Raw genomic sequence first — 13879 nt, 5'->3', positions numbered from 1 at the left:
GTTGACATGATAGGCTTTAACACAAATGACAAAATGTATGAATTCCAGTGGGGAGGGCCTATGGGAGGCCAATAGCAAAAGGGGTATAAAATGATTAAGATGTTCTGTATGAAATACACAGAAATTCAATAAAATTTTTAAAAATCATCTTCACAAAATCCAATGTACTACAACAGCATGTGAATAAACTACAAAATAAAATCAGGAAAATGATACAACAGAAAAACAAAAACATCAGCAATGATAGAGGTCATAAAGGGAACCCCACAGAAATTTTTGAACCAAATTCATGAGAGGGCTGACCAGTAGTCCTAAGCCAAGAGAAGAAAGAACTGGGTGGGAACAACTGGGTGGGAAGACTAGCAGTGTGAAATGACGTAACAGGAGGAGGGACTGATTAGAGTAAGGAGAGCCCTCAAGACAAGGAAAATGATGATTATACAACAGTGTTGTCACTACTTTGGACATTTAAAAATAGTTACCATTATGTAAATTTAATCTCAAAAAGAAAAACAACTCCAGTCTGTACATGATGGCTCATGCCTTTATCTCAGAACTCAGGAGGCAGAGGCAGGTGGTCTACACTGAGAGTTCCAGGCCAGCACTATACAAACAAATGAAAGCACTAACACTCTATTCAATTCAGGGGATGCAGTTCAGGTAACAGGAAGACACTGAGCTACAGGTTCTCTGTGTGCTCAGCAGTACCTCAAAGCCAGGTGGGATGCTGGCTTCCAGGAACTGAGCGCCTGTGTACCCCCAGGGTTCCAGGTTTTCTGGGTGCATTGCTCCTCCTCCCCACTTCTTTAGGGTGCAGTCAGAACTTACTTTTCACAGTAAAATAAGTAAACTAAGGCCCAGGCAATAAAGTAACTGGGCCAAGGTCACTCTCCTCAGCAGCTACAGACTAGGCACCCACCACAGACTGATCGCTATTCAAATGACTGTTTAATGATGAAAAGTCAGTCTGTGGTTATTTCTGGACTGAGGAGGAGGAAAGAGAAATTACAAAGGCATGCCAAGGATCTTTGGAGTTTAATGTTTTTAAGCTCAGGAAGTAACAACTCAATAGCTTCAGAAAATCTGTAAAACTGACCAAATCCACTCGGCCTCCTCCTCCCCCAAGCATGCATAAATATGTATATATACACAGTAAGGACTGAGCTTCCTGGAAGAGACTCTCCAACCTGTGCAGCTGCCTGCAGGTTGTACAGTGTGCTCCAGGCTTCCTAAAGCTTTCGAGAGCCGTCACTCATGCTGGGGTGGGCTTTTGGTGATACAGTCTGAGTCATGTCTGCTCCTGTAACCCCTCTCTTGTAAGTAACCCCAATAAACTCATTGGTTTGCCAAGTTACATTTTGGTGGTCTCTTTACTTGGGTCTGTCGATGGTTCTCTCTCTGGGGTGAGTAGATGTCTGTTTAGGTCTCTCTAGGTATAGAGTCACACAACAGCTGTCAACATTCACTATTTTGATTTACAGGATGGTTTCAAGGGTACATAAATGTGTCAAAACTCAACAGACTAGAGATAGGGGATGGCTCTGTGAGTTAAATACCTGCTGTGCAATTTTAAGGAACCGAGTTTGAATCCCCAGAATCCAGGCACAGTAGTGGGTGTCTATGATCCCAGCACTCCTGTGGTAAGATGAGAGGCAAAGGTAGGACAGTCTCCAGAAGTCAGCCTGGCGTGTGCGGTATAACAAGAAAAGACCCTGTCTCAAACAAGACAGAAGATGAGGACCAGCATCCCGTTTAGTCTACAGGCCTGTCACACCTCCCACATTTGTCAAGCTGTTTTGGGTTAACTAAGGTTCACAGCTCTCTATCTCCCAACCTCAGAACTGCAACTCTCAAGTTAACTGTGATCTCAAACTTTACCTTGGTGGCATGCCCTACCCTGACTCTGGCCCTGTGGCCCCACCCAGGAGTGGGCTGAGTCACTTCTAACAAAGATACAGTAGTGACCGAAGCAATGCACTGGATGGGAGCTCTGTCGTTTAACTCGGTGAGACCCCAGGTTTTTAAAATCAAGTTACAAAAAGGGTCTGCCATTGTTTTGTTTTTTGAGAGGGTTTTCCTGCAACCCCAGCTGAACTGGTCCTGGCTATGTAGACCAGGCTGGCCTAGGTGTCACAGAGATCCTCCTGTCTCTGTCTCCCCAGTGCTGGGATTAAAGGCATGCAGCAGTCACCAGGCCTGGCTTTGCCTTCCATCTTCTTATTCTCACTTGCTCTGAGCCCAGACCATAACGAACTGAGACCTACCAAAGAACTGAGGCCAAACAACCCATACTCAGCCCACTGATTCCTGCCCCCAAAACAACTTGGGCATCTGTGGGCTGGCCAAGTCACAAGATGACTCCGGCCAGGCTGCAGCAGAGGACCCGGGAAGGCCATGCTTAGGCTCCTCAGCAGCAGGATATGTGAGGTCATGTTTCAATCTGCTAAATTAAGGTTATTTTTTTTTACACAGCAGTAATTAATGCTTTTGGAACATATAAGGCATTACTACACCATAATGTAAAAAAACCCAGTGGTTCCTTTGAGCAAAGTAATCTGCAGTATTCGTCCTCTTCAAATGGAAGAACCTTCCTCACCTCACAGCTTACCCATAGAGTCTGCAGGAAGGCATCTGTCCATAAAGAAAAAGGAGCTCTGAACTCAATAAAGCATATCAAGACTCAAACTGGTTTTGTTTTAGAGACAGGGTATCACCATACTGCTGGTTAGCCTGGAACTCTATGTAGACCTGGCTGGCCTCAAACTCAGAGATCCACCTGCTTCTGCCTCCTGAGTGCTGAGATTAAAGGCGTGTGCTGCCTCAAACTAGTTTAACTAACATCTTTAAAGAGGAATTTCAGGAGAATTTTTCCTTATTATTCTTTTAAACATCAAACATGCTTCTAGCCTGGTATGGTGACACACACCTGTAATCCAAGTTACTTGGGAAGCTAAAGCAAGATCATAAGTTCAAGTGTAACCTGAGAAACCTGGTGAGTGTTTGTCTCAAAATTACAAGTGGCCTGGGAGGCAGAACCACAGGAGGCCTTGCCACACACTCAACACTGTACCACAGAAAATTAAACAAACAAACCTAATTAGTAAAAAGACACACTCAAAATCTGGTAGAAATCACATTTCCTTTTAATTAAGTACTTCAGACCACATCCTCTCTTGATTGCTGCTCTGGCAACAGTCAGGTCCCCAACTCTCCAGAATGTTACAGCTGACTACACTGAGCCTGAGTGAACATGGGCCCAAACCAAGGCTTTCAGAACAGTAGAACAATGAACAGCAAAACCAGCTTCTCCTTTCACCTAGGAAGGGACTGGGCAGTCACAGGCTCCCAGTGAGCATCCTAGAGCCTGGAGCACACTGCAAGCACGGAAACCAAGCCTGGCAGGAATGAAGTACAGTAGTCCCAGGGAACTCCTTGGTGAGAATCTGGCCCTTGGCCTCTTCTATAAGGAATGGCCCCACTCCAGCATTCTTAATTTCCCAAAGAGGCATAAAAATCTATGAAAAGGGACACAATGAATCAGAATAAATCAACTTACTCACAGGAAACTCCTGAATAACAATTTTTGGTTGCTGAGAGTATTCCGCACATTATTTCAAAGTGTCAAAATCCAGGGCAATCAAGAGAAGACAATTCAGCAGTGGCACTACATTCACAGATAGGTTTATGAAGGACTCGTACACATCCCCTCTTCAGTGTATATGGCAAGGAGCCAAGACCCCTGATCACAAAAATAAGTTATTTTGTACGTTACAGTGCACACAACAACAGAGGGAAAGACACTTTCACAGAGGGCAACTGAAAGGCATTGTGCAAAAGGTCCTGTGGCTCTGAGTGGACCAGCGGCAGCTGGGATCAGTGGCCTTCAGGAGCTTGAGCCCTGCTCTGTGGCTGCAGAGGCCTCAGTGAAAGCTGCTTCCTTTGCCTGTTCCGATGGCTTCTCCTCCTCTTCCTCGTCGTCATCTTGGGGATAGAGATCTGGGTATTTCTGCATGCATTCCTGCATGGCGCGGAACTGGTCTACACAGTCTGACCCCTTGATTTCTTCCGTGCTGTAGTGGAAGCAGGAAAAGGCAGATTTGAACTGTTCCCCACAGGGGCCGCTGGCCATTCCTCCAAGGCACGGGCAATTCCAGTTAATGTCTCCATTTGGCAGTATCAATCCTAGAACAGGAAGACGGGCAAGGAAAAGGTGAGAGATGTTCTTATGGTCTCAGAACACACAAAGCCAGTCCAGTCCTCACAGGGTGGGGAGGCACTCCCTGTGGAGCTACTTCTTGATCTGGACCAGGTTCAGAGGCCTAGCACAAACCAAGCAAGCCATGGTGAAGCTGGATAGAAGCAGCTGCTGGTCCCCTTCTCCATATAAGCACTGGTCTAGCTTCTAAGCTGCCTCCTTGGGCCTGGGAAGCTGAGCAGCAGCTATCGCTTAGCCGTATTTTGAGGAACTTTTAAAGAAGCTGTGCTGAATAGCTTTAGTGTCAAGTTGACACACCTGGGTAGAGGGAGCATCATTTGGGGGAACTGCCTCCATTGGGCTGGCCAAAGTACTGCAAAAAGAAAAGGAAAAAAACTTCTAACCTTCCCACTGAAATGACACATGACCTTTCACTCTACCAGAGTGCCCAGGCATGGCATATGAGCTAGTGTCCAAAGTCCTAGGCTGAACTCCACCTCTCAATTCCAGCTCTGCCTCTTAATTCCAGCTTGGAAAGCTTTACCGATCAAGGGATCTATCTACCCTTACTGATCCTTATTTAGAAATAGGAACAACAGGAAATGCCACTGGTGCTACCCCTTAGCCAGCAGCTCACCACCATCACCCACAGCTGCAGAGCAAGCTTCTGTGCATTAAGGTGTAGTGGCAACTGGGGCAATCCTCCAGCGCTGTCTGCAGTGGGTGTCTGGGTCTCACAGAGGCTCTCAGGACTTTAGCCAGGGCCTACAAGATTCCCAGAGCCCTTTCTTCCACATTTCACCCCCACTCCCTACTTCTCAGGGACTCTCTGTGCTGAATAAAACCCATGCAAATGCTGACCTTCCAGGCTCCAATGTGCTAACCCAAGCAACCAGCTTCCAAAAGAATGAAGTCTGACACTTAAAAAACATTGCCCAAAAGTCAGGTGTGGTAGTGCACACTGGTAATCCCAGCACTACATAAGCTGACAAGAGGATCCCAAGTTTAAAGCTACATATAGGGAAAGCCTGCCTTTAAAAACACAATTGCAGCCCAACTGCAGAAGTCCCTATTTCATTCTCTCAGAGCCTGGCAGCAGACACAGGGAGCAGTGTGTACTGGGGCACACAACACAAATCCACCCAAACGGCAGCTTTAGCAGGTACAGCCCAGGCATTCACCTGAACACAGGGAGGCAAAGCAAACAAAATGGGTATGTTTACACCTCCAGAGCCCCAGCAACATGCGCACAGCTGATGTGGACCTGAAGGTAAACACAGGACTAGAACCGACATGGATTCACTTTTCTTCATTAAGGAGGGCTGACTGGGGATCACTCCTCTGGCTGTCCTCAGAACACTAAAACACTGTAACATCTGACTTGCCAATGCTCCCAACAGAGTGCTAGGTATGCACCCTTAGCTTGAGTAACCCTGAGGTGTCGACAGCAGGGTAACAGGCAACATGTCCCACCTAGGAACACATACTACTTTAGATCATGTCTTAAAAGTTCCAGGCATGAGCCCTTCCTCCAAGGCTGGCTGCTTCAAGCTCTTCAACCTTAGTTACCAGCAATTCACACCTGACTTGTTAGTCATCATCACCGATATGAAAGTTGATTTTGACTGGTGAACTGAGTCCTGTGAACTGCATGTGGACTGTAACATTGCATACAGGCACGTGCCTCACATAAGTGTCCAGCCCAAAGCCTTTAGGATGACAAGTAGCCATTGCTATATTCAGAGATGAGCCCAGGACTGTGTGACAGTTCTGACTAGCTTTGCTGAGTCTTGCTTGTAGAAAATGGGCATTCATGCTGAGACACCGTGTCATAGCAGGTGCTCATGGGAGCATTTAGTAGGGTAGAGGCAGGATTTTAGCAGCCCACTACAAGCCTGCCTATAAATACATCTGGTAGACATGGCAGGATTCACTCTGGTAACTTGACAGCACAGACAGCTATCTCTCCATCACCTGCAACTGCTGAAATCCAGTTAACCTTAGTCACCCTTAACCACCATGAATCATACAACTACTTAAGTGAGTGCAACGCAGAAAAGAGAAATGTTTCAATAAGGAGGAACTGCTGCCTGCTGGCTTGGTACAGCCCACCCCTTGAGGGAGACAGCGCCCACAGGGCTAGACAGCTGGCCATGGCCAAGGCAGACTCAAAGTAGGAAAGCAGTTCTCAACACCGAGCCTCCCCAGAACGTGTCTGTGGGCTCTTCATCTCACCGTGCTCTTCATACGGATCATTGGGGTCATCAGCCACCAGCTCTGCACTACTGGGAGTTTCATGATCTTCTTTGGTCACAAATATGATTCGATCCTTCCCTAGTATTTGGGGCAAAGGAAGAGGCATTTTACTAGAGAGCAGTGATCCTGCTTTAAACCGAGAGCTGCCAGTTTAAACCTGTGCCCTGCAGCCCCAAGTAAGGGCCTACTAAGAACCAGGGTTGAACTGGAACTCCACCCAAGTGCTGGACGAGGAAGGAGTCATACGTTGCCCTTCCACCTTGCCTCCCAAACCCACAGGAGACAAAAATCCACAACTCAGCCAAAGGACATGTCTGCTAGTCCCCACATCTGCCAATGACAGTCCTCAGATACAAGTCCATCTCCTCTTCCCACCAAGAAAGGAACCGAACTCCTCTCCCCCCAAAAAGAAATGAAATGTTCCCCAACTTGGGAATACTCCCCTCCCTGCTCTGCCTCCCCTGAACCAGACCTTACAGGACTCTTGCAAAATGAAAGGCCAGTGATATTCAGAGTACTTGAAACCAGGCGCCCCACCTAAGGTGCTGCACAAGCTGCTCACAGGTGACGGCAGAAAAGAACTACAGAGAAAGGATACTTTCTGGTGCCCTTGTGAGGAGACTGAGGACATCTGAAAACAGTGAGGCAGCCAGTGCTCGGTGATTTAGGGACCCAGCCTGCAGCCCAAAGCTGATGCAGCCACAGTGAGTTTTCAGAAAGACAGCCTAGGGGACAATGCCCCAGGCACCAGCCTCGGAAAGACAGAGACCACACGTGACCAAGAATGTCCAGGGCCAACACCCTTCTAAGACTTCTAGTCTCCAATCACTGCCAGCAGAAGGAAGAGTCCTGGGATGGGGGACAGACCCAGAGCACTTCACAGATGTGCTGATGTTTCTGTCTTCTGTGAACAGTGTGAGGAAGGTAGAGTTCACTCCCAGAACCCCCCACATTTAGGCCTGGCTCCCAGTATCCTAAGGCCTCCAGGGAAACACACAGGAGGCAGGTGTGTTTTCCACTACAGTTTCTCCTATTGTTGTGGGGACAGTAAATGCTGTATTTCATAGAAACCTTACAGTGACCCTATAATGTATTATCATCACCCTCACTCACTGATAGAGCAGAAAACACAGGCCCTGCTGGGTAGGGATGGTAGCACAAACCCCACATCCCAGCTTATTCCAAAGGCTGAGGCAGGAAGACTGAGTTCAAGGCCAGTGTGGGCTGCATAGAGAGATTCTGTTTCAAAACACAAAAACAACAAAAATAAATTTTAAGAGGAAGTAAGAAAACAAAAGTCCCAGAGTGACTGTTCGAGAGCAGCAGGGGACAGGCAAGGCTCTTGCCTAGCTAAATCCCTCCTGGCTCTCCTGGACACCCTGTGGCTCCATACACCACACACTTCTACAGCCCCCCTCCCCCACTTCACTGGTCTGTGGCAGACATTTCCATTGTGATGGACAGTACCTTGTCTCAGCACCCACACTGCACAGCAGGTCCCTGAGAGCAGACTGAACTGGTTCAACTCTGGGTCCTGTCGGCTAGTCCCCCCACCCATCACTTCTGAGGGGGACAGTGGTGCCTTCTGTTCACAGTGGTGACTTGCCTGGGCTCACACAGGGCTGGAACTTCCCAAGTCCACCACACCCAAACCTTTCCAGCACCCACACTGTCCCTCCCTCAACATAAAACAAAACTGATACCCGACCTGAGCACTTGGCAATAAAAACCCACCCAACCCCAGCCCCAAGAAGCTGAGGGGGGAAAGAAGACTGATGCCTGAACTGGGCCTTTCTAACCCTCTCTGCAGCCCTGACTAGCCCACTCTGATCCCAGGAGATCTGGGATGAAATGAACCCCTTATCAGGAGGGCATGGGAGTCTCCTAACGTTTACAAAGCCTTTAGGTATATCTAAAAGTGCCCCTGGACAGGGCTTAGTGAGTGGCCCTGAGCAAGGTAGCTCCTGCAGAAGCTGAAGCCAGTTGCAGACAGGAGGCCCTCCGAAAGCTGCTGGCACTGTCTCCACTCACAGATTCTTGTCTACGTTTTAGAAAGTTCAGTCCCAGGCAAGCTAAGGAGAGCAAGGCAAAAGGTTGGGCCCATGCTAGGACTGCAGTATCCAAGGAAGGGGCTCAGAGAAGACAGGCAAGAGCAAAAGCCAGGATGCCCAGCTCAACAAAAAGGTCGGCTCAGGGGACACAGGGACACCCAGCATAGTGTCTTACCTCTGGCCACACCTGAACAGATCTCCTATACTGGAAAACACAGCAATGGTTAGGCCTGAGGACATACAAGGCCAGGACCTCTGCCTACCTGGGTTCTGCTCAGCCCTGGTACCTCATAGTTTTATCAGAGCACCCTTCCCTGGGAAGCATCCATACAAGCCCTGGGGCATGCTGGAGTACTGGGAACCCTGCAGACTGGCCAGTTTTCAAACACTCATAAGCAAGCTACATAACTGCTGAATGCTAAGCTTATATGAAGGTCTCAACTCAGCTCTGACAGCTGTGTGGCCCCAGACCTCAGCTCAGCACAGCCTGAGACTCAGTCATAGGCCCAAAGGGAAAGGGTACAAACCTGGCAAGTTCCCAAGGCACCTGGGGGGATTTGTGACGCATACAGAGGCCAGAGAGGCCAGATCAAGCCCAGGAAAGCTCAGTCAAACTCTGGCACATCCAAATTGCTCCTGGGTTTCCAGTGACTGAAGCTCTGTCAGGTTAGGACAAAGTTGCCTACTGCTCTAGCTTCCTCCCATGGTGCCAACCCTTCTGGGCGTATTCTCAGATCTCTCCTTGGCACTCACTCCACCCTAGATCCCAGGAAAAACAGTACCTGCAGCATCTTCTACACGTTTGCACACTGTGATGCCTTTACCTCTGTACCTCTGTGAGTTATTAGCCTCACATCAACGCAGGGGCAGGTATCACCTAATCTTTCTTCACAGGCAGGGGAAATGGGCCCAGAAGGGCTAAGAAACATAGCCAAAGGCAGTGAGGGCAGAGCAGGGCCTCTACTTTGAAGGATGTCAAGTGTGTTGCCTTACATCCTGCGCACTGCTTGCTTGTCCCACGAGGTCTGTGCTTCCTGGATGTTTAAAAGCAGATGCAAGGGGATTGAGCTATAACTCCAGGGTAGAACACCTGCCTAGTATGTGCAAGGCCCTAGGTTCCATCTCCAGTGCTAAAAAATTAAATTAAAAATAAGAGCTGATGGGGCTGGAGAGATGGCTCAGTGGTTGAGAGCACTGACTGCTCTTGCAGAGGACCCAGGTTCAATTCCCAGCACCCACATGGCAGCTATGAACTGTCCTTAACTCCAGTTCCAAGGGAATCTGAAGCCCTCTTCTGACTTCTGCGGCATTGCACGACACAGGTGCACTCACATACATGCAGGTAATACACTCATACACATAAAATAAAAATAATAAAATATTAAAAACAAAAAAAAGAGTTGATGCAGGAACTGATACAAAATGCTGATTTACTGTTTTGTTTTGTTTTCTTCTTTGAGATAGGTCTTGTATCTACCTTGGACTGGCCTCAAACTCAAGATCCCCCTGCCTCAGCCTCCCAAGTGATAGGAACTTTTTTATTTATGTATATGTGTTTGTATGTATGTGTGCAGGTTCCCATTGAGGCCAAAGAGGGCAGTGGACTCCCCTCAGAGTGAGAGTTAGTTACAGTGTGAGCCATCCAAAGTGGGTGCTAGCAACCAGAATCAGGTCTGCTGAAGAACGGCGAGCACACTGAACCTCTGAGCTGTCTCTCTAGCCCCAAGGTAAGAGATTTCAAGAGTTTGACATATGTAACTGCCCAGGACTTTCACACGTAAAATCTAACTCCCTTGAAAGACAAAACTCCCTAGTATTTAGAAAGGAAATTCAACTCAACAAATACTGGCTAAGTTCATCTGTACTAGAGACCTTTCTAGAGTTCAAGAGACAGAGACCCACAGATCAAGACACCCTTCTCAGTCAAGAATAGTGGCAAATGCCTACTATAATTGTCTCACTCAGAAAGCTGAAGCAGGAGGATTTCTGTGAGTTTAAGGCCAGGTAGGGTAACATAGCAAAATCCTAGCTTAAAAAAACCAAAACAAAACATAACAAAAAAGAAAGTTAGTTCAAGGCCAGCCATGGCTATATAGAGTGACTGTCACAAAAACAACCCCAAAAGGCAAGCCATCCCATCGCACTCACTCTTTGGAAACACAGACTGGACAGGATGAAGGAGCATGTGACTATGAAGAAAACTCCTGCTCTGACTTGGGGGTGAGAGCTGACAATCACACAGACATTCAGTAGAAGTCTGATGGGGAGGGGGAAGTTCTACGGAAGGGGTGCCCAAGGGCAGGAATTCACCTGGAGCTTTGATAAAGAGCTTAAGAGGGGATGGGGAGTCAGCTGGTTGACTGCTTGCCTAGTGTACAGAAAGCTCAAAGTTTGATCCCTAGCACCAAATGAACATGACATGCTCTTCCATACCTATAATTCCTGAACCCTATAGGTAGAGGTAGGAGGATCAAGAACTCAAGGCCAGCCTGAGCTGCCTGAGATCCTATCTCAAACACAAAAGAGCCTGGGGAGGGACAGAGGGGATACGATATTTCAGAAGGACTAGAAAAGCAATGCCTAGACAAGAAGTGGCTCTAAGGGTCTAAAAGCTCTAAAAGGCTTGAGGCCATTTATGCCTTTAATCCCAGTAGAGACAGATGGATCTCCATGAGTCTGAGGCCAGCCTAGTCTACACAGCCAGTTCCAGACCAGTCAGGACTACACAGTGAGACCCAGTCTCAAAAACAGTAACAAGAAAAACACAAATAAAAACAGTGTTCCTTTCCACATAGTGAGAGGGCTAGAACAGACTTGAGAAAGGAGGATTTGAAATTATCCCTACAGCGCTGGGAGCCCTCCAGAGCCTCTCAGGACACTCCTGCCACAGTGTCTACCTGTAGTTTCTAATTATCCATTCATCTGGAGATGCTTTAATGCCAACCCCTTCTCATGCTGTAAAGCCAGAATGTGTCAGCCTGCTTGCTACTATATGCTCAATGGCTGGCATGTTGAATTTGTGCAATAAAAATATTTACTGACTGAACAGGAGCAGGCAGGCTGTGAATTACAAAAAAACAAAGAAAGAGACATGTAGGCAGGGAGTGAGGCTGCGCTCACACTGTGGACTCCTTCGGTGTCTTTCTGAGGCCTTTAACCTGGAGACCAATGAGGGATGGATGGACCTTTGACATAAATGTACCCAGACAATGATTTGCTCACAACAAACACTCCATGAAGATCTGAGCATCCCGTGCATACCATGCCTTCTGCTACCTCTCATCTTGGTAGAAGACAGACAATAATTTCAGAGAGTCTAAGATGTGAAAGACACAAAGCAGGGAAGGCCTCTCTGAGAAGGTGACATTTGGGCTGGTTCTTGTTCTTATTTATTTTGTGTGTGTGTGCCTGAGTATATTGCCTACATGTATGTAAATGCACCTGTGATCTGTGTCGTACAATGCCCACACAGGTCAGAAAACGGCATAAGATCCCCTGGAACTGGAGTTACAGATGGTTGTTAGCTGCCATGTGGGTGCTGTGAATCAAACCTGGTCCTCTCAAGAGCAGTCACTGTTCTTAACTGCTGAGCCATCTCTCCAGCCCCTTGGGCTGGTTCTTAAAGGATGAAGAGTTAGCAATCTTAAGACCAGAGGAAGGAAGCACCTGGCAAAGGCCAGGGTAGCTGAGTGGCAGCTGGAAAACACAAAGCTGGAAGAATAAAGCAGTCGAGTCACCTCAGCCCTTACATCGCACATTTGAAGGGGCAGTGCTGTGGATAAGACAAAAATGACAACAGCAAAGAGTGTTTGGACCAGCAAGACAGGTTCTATGCGGCAGCAGCAGGTGGGGCCACCCTCCTTCCTGGAGAGAGGCCTGTAACCCTCCAAGAGGGAGGAGTGTTCACTTGCATAGCTTCTCTACCCCAAAGGTTCAACACTGACTTGCAGGAAATAAGAATCATGACAAGGGCCAGGTATCTTGGGACAAAATAGCAACCAAAAAGACACCCCCCCCCCCCCCCCCAATCATGATAAAACCAACTGCGTAACAAAGTGCTGGGTCAGAGGATTTTCATGTAAGGCACACGCTAAGTATTAATTAACAGAAATAGTCCTGCTGAGAGTTATCAGTGAATTATGACCCTGACCCTGAGAAGGCTTTCTAGAAGCAAGCTATGGTACTGGGAAAAAGCTGGGTGGTGAAGACTGAGGTTTTTAAATGATGTACGACCTTTCAGGTCACAACTACTCTGGGCTTCAGATTCCCTAAATTAAAGTGAGAGAGCTGGGCTACTCAAAGAATTCTGGGAGTGATCCAACATAAAATCTCTTGACAGCTTTATATTCTCAGGAGTCCTCCATCCCTCTTTCCTGGCCTTGACACTGTGCTCCACAAATCCTAAAACGAATGAAGGCCAACCTCTCATTTCACAAGACAGGAACCTTGAGCCTGGAGGGGTCAGGGACAAGGAGTCAGTGGGTGAGGGGACATCCTGCTATAGACCTGGATGGTCTGGATTCTTACATTACCTAGAAGTAACAGCAGGGAAAATAGAAGTAGGCGGGCCTCAACGTTGGTGGGAAGGGAAGAGTCCTTCCCAAGGCAGAGCACTCCAGTCTCACGGCCCTCCGGCCTCTTGGCTTTGGCTTGCTGATTAAAACGTGGACAGTAACAAAATCTGACTTACAAAGGTGTTTAAACGGTGCCTGGAGCGTAGTAGGGACTCTGAGCCTGAGTGGTAATTTTCAAGGAAAATTAAAAAGCCGGTGCAAGATGGAAACACGTGGGGTGTGGTAGGCGCGAGCGTGACTAATTCCTAACAATCCCCAGTTTCCGGCCTGCTACCACTAGCGCCGCATTTCCAGAGCGCCCCGCAGGCCAGGTCCCGCATCTCCCACGCGAGGTCGGGGCTCCAGCTTCATGGTGACCTTGGACCAGACCACTTCCTCATGGAGCCTCGGTTTTCTCATCTGCAAAACGGAGGTAGCGACCCCACGCGGCTTCCGCCCCGAGGGACCCAAGAAGAAACCACGGAGGGCACGTGGCCGCGTCCGCCCCACTCGTGTACCGATGAACGGACTGCAGGTCTTCTGCAGCCCCTCGCCGGTCTCCATGGCAGCGCCCGACCTACCTTCCTGCCGGCAGTAGGCCATGGCTGCTCCCAGAGTTCGCAGCTCGCAGAAACGGAGGGCGCGGCGGTAGCGGGCACACCTTCACTCGGTGACCTCGCTCTCCTCAGGCCCCGCGGGTAGCTCAGAAGACCGCGAGGACCCGCCCCCTCCAGGCCTGCCCGCCGCGCGCCTGCCTCCGAGCCTCCTCCTCCTCAGCCCCTCAGCCGAAACTACACTTCCCAGCAGCCCGCGCGCCCCTCCGC

General features: G+C 48.5%; 1 protein-coding gene across 1 annotated transcript; it reads right to left on the bottom strand.

Moving 5' to 3' along the window:
- Positions 1–3120: 3120 nt before the first annotated feature.
- On the bottom strand, positions 3121–13854 carry Chchd4 (coiled-coil-helix-coiled-coil-helix domain containing 4). Its single transcript, XM_008854942.3, has 3 exons — positions 13637–13854; positions 6431–6529; positions 3121–4182 (listed from the first exon to the last, which is right to left on the bottom strand). Exons 1-3 carry the CDS (start codon positions 13656–13658, stop codon positions 3884–3886), a joined length of 420 nt encoding a protein of 139 aa, XP_008853164.1. The 5' UTR covers positions 13659–13854; the 3' UTR covers positions 3121–3883.
- Between the last annotated feature and the right edge of the window lie 25 nt (positions 13855–13879).

The sequence above is a fragment of the Nannospalax galili genome, unplaced genomic scaffold (genome assembly GCF_000622305.1).
Source record: "Nannospalax galili isolate Female #2095 unplaced genomic scaffold, S.galili_v1.0 scaffold406, whole genome shotgun sequence".
NCBI classification, from domain to species: domain Eukaryota; kingdom Metazoa; phylum Chordata; class Mammalia; order Rodentia; family Spalacidae; genus Nannospalax; species Nannospalax galili.
Note: the sequence above shows the minus strand (reverse complement) of the source record. Positions and strands in the feature narration are given on the sequence as shown.